The sequence below is a fragment of the Ambystoma mexicanum genome, chromosome 12 (genome assembly GCF_040938575.1).
Source record: "Ambystoma mexicanum isolate Mex_15411 chromosome 12, UKY_AmexF1_1, whole genome shotgun sequence".
Classification (NCBI taxonomy): Eukaryota; Metazoa; Chordata; class Amphibia; order Caudata; family Ambystomatidae; genus Ambystoma; species Ambystoma mexicanum.
Genome location: NC_090936.1, coordinates 1,148,829,508 through 1,148,835,507, shown reverse-complemented (window position 1 = coordinate 1,148,835,507; position 6,000 = coordinate 1,148,829,508). Strand labels below are relative to the sequence as shown.

The following is a 6,000-nucleotide window of genomic DNA, read 5'->3' as shown; positions in this document are numbered from 1 at the left end:
GAGTGATCTAGGCAATCCCAAGCTAGTCGCTACTACTCCTGTGCTTCGGACTCTGAAGAAAGACCCACTCAGGTACATGAACATGATAATACTGTTTCTGGTTTGAATTATACCACTGCTCTTGAAATTGCTACTGACTCACAAGTCTTTCACGAGACGAGCATTGATTCAATATGCACTGGAAACACTGCACTTACCACGCGGATTGATGCAGTGCTTGTGCCGAGTATGTTGTGGCCTCCATTGGGGCTCGGTCCCGGGCTCCAGGTGGGGCTAGGTGTCTCCCGTACAGGTGGAGCTGCGCCAGACTGCCTGAGTGTCCTGGCTGCACGGGTAGTTGAACATGGCGAGGTGTGCAGTGGACCCCTAGCGGCTAGCCTGGTAGGGGCGGCTCACGCGTCGGCTGTGTTTTCTGGCTTAGGCTGCGAGGCGGCTGGGGGGCCTGCAGTGTCTGATGCCGCATGCGAACGGCACCATGGGGACTTGCATTGTGTCCCGCCTCGGGACTATAGCTTCGGGGCCACTCGACCGGCTGGTGGGGTGACAGTGCTCACAACCTGCAGTGTGGGGGATGCCCCCTTGGACATTGGCTGCTTGAGCATGGCTGCTGATGCGCCTCCATTGCCGCTCCTTCTGGCGCCTGTTGATTCTAATGACCAACTGAGTCAAGTGGAAACGTTTGGTACTGCTCCCTTGCTGGATGACCGTAATCCTTTGTGTAATGACGCACATGGATCTTGTAATGCTGCTTCTATAGCCCCCTGCGCTACCGTGATGCAGGACCCTGCACTCACAGCGGTAGGCAGTTCAGAGCGGAGAAACTCCTTGGATGTGGTAAACAGGGTGTTACAGAACCTGCTCCAAATAAATAAAGCACGTACACCGAAACACCTACCTGATCCAATTCTAGAAAATGAGTCTGGCACTAGAATGTCCTTAAAGAGAAATAATAACAGACTCTCTAATTCTAATGAGGATATCTGGCTCATTCTAATGAGGATATCTGGCCAAGGGTCACATATAAACGCCTGAGACTAGGAGAAGGGCAATCTAACCACCAGTCTGTTCAGACTTCTCCGTCGACAGTGCTTGATTCTCAAAAAAGATCTAATAGCAATCGGAACATTCATGCTTTAAACCAACATGGTGTACTAAATACATCACATTTGAGATCCAGTGCTGATTCGATCTCCGATGATTCTTCAACATCAGATTCTTCATTTGTGGATCGCCCATTTCCAAAAATAAGGAGGTCTAACATGGCCACTCTTCAACAGAAACAACCTAGCAAAGACTCAATCCATAGCCTACGGGTTCCATTGTCTTCAGGTGACCATGTGCCATTCAACGAATTACAAGCACTGATAACCTCCTCAATGGGTATCTCAATGGTGCCATTCACAAAACTATATGAGTCCATTAATGATAGCACTAAGGATCTAACAAACCTGGTAGCACTAATGACCTCTAAATGGATACATCTGGAAGAGCTGCAGTCAAGACAAACCAACAAGCAAGAAGAGGTAACTCATAAGCTGATGACATTACTCTCATCTGTGAATGATCAAAAAAGAAATGATGCACTTGACAAAAAGCTACTGGCAAAGGTCGCAAAAGAGGCTCTGGCGCTATTCCGTCATAATCATAGGGATGCATCTCCGACATTACAACCTCCATGTCCAATTGTTTCAGATACTGACCTCCACGATCCAACTCAAGCACTGATAATAGATGCTCAGTCGGGACGCATTGATCAGGGCTTGGTTTCCGACGTCCCAAATCTTACCCCTGCTTTGTCTATAGCGGGGCAGGCTGCAAATGATGCTATCAGAATGGCGCAAAAGTCTAAGGAAGTAAAAACCCCAATCTTGGAGACCAACACTGAAAAGATGAAACCATCAGCTGCTTGCTGTTTGCCCACGAACAATGGTTGCACTGTTCTTGACACTGTAGACAGTATCGTCTCGCCGGGAAACTTGGCTGAGACTTCCTTTAACAGTGCCTTCCTTCAGGCAAGAAGTACAGCCAATTTGGCCCAACTTGGCGTGCAAGTAGCAGCATCCTCATTACATCTTAACCTTGTGCTGATACCTAACACTGAGGAAGTGGTTGTCGAGTCAGCTCATTACAAGACCGCTGAACTATTTTCCATCTTTAATGGCGGAACTCACTCCTCTCTGACAACAACGAAACAGAAACAGCAACCTAAACTATAAACAAAGAAATCCAAAAACCTTCCAGGGAGGAAGATGAATCGAGCATGTGGGGCTCGAAAATTTCCACGAAACATTAAAGTGATTCAGTTTGTAGAGAAGGTGGACACACACCATACTCGTCCCCCTTTAAAGGCGCCTGAGAACAAGAATACGACGACTGTTCCACCGCCTACACTAACAGAGAAGGAAGTCATTCAGATCTATGATCCCTTGCAGGATAGCTCGGACACTCTATTGGATCTATCTGTGTACAACGTCTCAGAAAGTGTTGATAGTGAGAGACCGCTCGCCCTGTCCGCTGTAAAGTCCATATCAGACAGTTCCAAACCGCCTGAATCACTGAGAAAGGTCACTCTTACATTGTCACCTGAGAGCGGGGCTGAGCTACCTAGGAAAACCATGCTCACTTCCTCGGAAGGGCTGATCAGCAACAGAGCTGTGTGTAACAGCGATAGAACCTGTTCAATCATTGTTGAGAACCCTGTTGACTCGACAAGTGACTCAGCGCCGCTAAGTCCTGTGTTCCTTACCCTAGAAGAAAAAAGGGACTTAATAGGGGCTAACCTACAAAGAACTACCTTGTCTATTATGAAGCCTAAGCACCTGCCATCTGCGGTGGTAAGTGCTGGGCATGAGAAGACCCATGGCAACGATTCAATAACATCATGAAAACACTCACTACATTGGACCAAGGACAAATTTGCTACGGAGAGAACCGACAACTCCATTGCTACAATAAAGTCTCATAAAAATAAAACTCATGAAAATAACACCTTTGTATCAAAGATCTTGTTAGAGAGAATTGATCCTTGTGATAGCCTGATTTTGAATCGTACAAATGTGATAAAACTATTACACTACATTCCTCAATTACGATCATTGGGTTCTCAGGATGTAAATATTGTAGAGTTCCCCGACGAAAAACGGAATGACAAGGTGATCCTGCACTTAACCTCAGACATAATTGCAGGAGCAATCTTAGAGGCCGCAGATGTCTTACTATCATTGGGTTTCGAAACCTACAGGTTCAATGAGACAATCCTGAAACACGTTAAGGAGATTACGACATCTGATCGATCCGCTCACACGAGTGAAGGAACGTCTGCCTCTATCGATCAGAATGAGCATTTCGACAACTCATCTAACTGCAACAAGGCAGTTCATAAGCAGAACTTTGTCTCTCAGAAACCACATGGCATCTCAAAATTTGGTTCACCGAACGTCTCGTTTGCTGAAACCCATCCTGAGGCCTCGAGTAGTAAAATGGACATTATTAGAATTACCATAAATGGTGGAAACAATTGCAAGACTGTTGTGAACACACCTTTAAGCAGCCCTGTCACTAAGGATCAAACGGGCAATTGGACCTGGCTCGCAAAATCACTGAATAACAATAGACTAAGCTAATGCCAGATCGAGGATTGTAATCTATCATGTACATTTATATCATGGAACACGAGGGGATTTGTACATTTGCTCAATTCGAATTGGCTGCAGAGAATCCATGTAGCTTGCTTGCAAGAAACATGGATGAGCACTCTACCTATGGTCTCAGAATTCGAATGTGCTCTCAATCCTGCCATTACATTAAAAAAGGGTCGCCCTATGGCGGGGTTGGTGACGCTCATTAGGCGATCCTCGGGCTACCATCTCTTAAAATCGACAAACTACTCATCTTACATCCAGGTGACTGAGATTGGGAAATATCATGATACAAAGGTTTGTTTGGATCGTATATATATTATAAATATATATTAGAACCATGAGAGGGCTGGCACGTTTTCCTTCATAAATCAAATTTCCATAATTATTGATGACTTGATGGAATCCACACGACCAATAAACATAATAATCTGCGGTGATATCAACATAGATTACTTTAAGCCGCTAAAATCACAAAAAGCAAGCCTTGTAAAAGAATGGTTGGAAGAATTAAAAACTTGCGACCTTACGATGCTAAATGGATGTACCCGTGGAGACATTCCACCTGGTTCAACGTGGCAACGAGGCGAGCTTTCATCCACCATTGACTATATGTTTGCATCGGACGCCCTTCACTCACGAGTCAAATCTCCAGAGGTTGTTCAAATGCACAACAGCGACCATGAGATGCTAAAAATGGAGTTCTCAACTTTTAGTAACAAGCCTGGTTCAGAGTGGTCAACACAGGTAGTGGTGGAAGCTAGTAGAATCAGATTGCGGCTAGATACAAATGAGGTTGCGTATTTATCTGAACAATTTCACAAAGGAGGCTCAACATTGGAATATGCACCGCTGCTATCTGAGTTTAAAGCAAAAAACATAGGGCTTAAAAATCAGTCATTCAAAAAGACCCATTGCTTCGATTTAGAAGTGCTGAAGAGGAAACGTCTGATGCGTTCAACAATCCGTAAAACAAAATGTTCCCGAGCCAAGTAAGAAAAGTGAAAAATCAGCTGGCGAAACAAAACTACGAAAATTGGCTCAAAGGTCACAGGCACCTTCTGTTACAGCATGACGCAGAGAAGATGCTGATGTGCTTAAAAAACAAAAACAGTGGAGATTTTTGGCACATTATTAATAACCTTGAAGCACCTCAAATGTCACTCCAAGCCTGCATGGTGACGGAAGCTGAATGGCAGACACATTATGAGGCCCTTTACAGTAAACCTAATGTCTCCCAATTCCATCTGCCCCAACTGAATAATCTTGGGATACATACTCTTCAAAAGAAGACATCACGGCCATAATAAAAAAACAATTCCAGGGCACCCGGACCAGATGGTCTAACGAATTTCACAAACAAGCAACATCCCGATATCTGGGCAGACGTGTGTCTGGAATTGTTTGAAAGGATAAGAGTACAACAGCAGACTCCAAGGACCTGGAAATTGGCTATAATCGTACCTATTTTCAAGAAGGGAAATAGAGACTGTCCTAAAAACTACCGTCCAGTGGCACTGCTGGATGTTCTTGGCAAAATCTATGCTACAGTGCTACAAAGAAAACTGATCGAATGGTCCATAAAGGCTAATCGGGTAGACATAAGGCAAGCTGGATTTGTTAAATACGTTGGATGCTCGCTGAATCTACTTCTTCTAAACTTGCTGAAGATGGAGGCCATACGTACCAACACTAATGTTTACCTTGCTTTTATCGACTTCTCCCATGCGTTTGACACTATTAATCGTGAAATTCTGTGGAACAAGTTGCGACTATAGGGCTGTCCAGCTGGTTTGGCAAATGCAATTAAAGATCTACACACAGAAACATCGATCCGTATCCGACTAGACCAAGCAGGAACGCTCTCCAAAGAGATCAAGACGCACAAGGGTGTGAAGCAGGGATGCCCATTGGCCGCCGCCATCTTTAGCCTCTTTATATCAGACATTGGGGACGCCATAAATTCTGTGCGATCTTTTCCACCCAAACTCCACGTCTCACATCAGTTGGCTGTTATACGCAGATGATTTGATTGCACTAGACATAACAGCTATTGGCCTCCAGAGAAAGTTAGATGCAGTACAAAAATATGTGACAAAAATATGTGACCAAGAATCAATTGGAGATTAATACCTACAAATGTGAAATCATGGTGCTTAACAACTTGAGAACAGCTCGAAACAAAACCAAAAGTAAAGTTACATGGAAGCTGGGCCATGATTCGTTAGGCTTGTCAAGCAGCGTAAAATATCTAGGCATGTGGATAAGCTCTGATATAAACGACGGCCCGTGGATCACTGAAATCAGGAGGAATTGTCACCAACTTGCCAATCAAGCACTTCTTCTAAATAAAAAATGTGGA

General features: G+C 44.5%; 1 protein-coding gene across 1 annotated transcript in view; it reads left to right on the top strand.

Annotated features, from left to right (window-relative positions):
• The first annotated feature begins 4,169 nt into the window (after positions 1-4,169).
• The window catches only part of LOC138514737 (uncharacterized), a 147,033-nt gene continuing 145,202 nt past the window's right edge, over positions 4,170-6,000 (top strand). The window contains exon 1 of the mRNA XM_069630126.1: positions 4,170-4,385. Within this exon, the coding sequence (XP_069486227.1) occupies positions 4,170-4,385 (216 nt within the window). The remainder of the gene's footprint in view (positions 4,386-6,000) is intronic.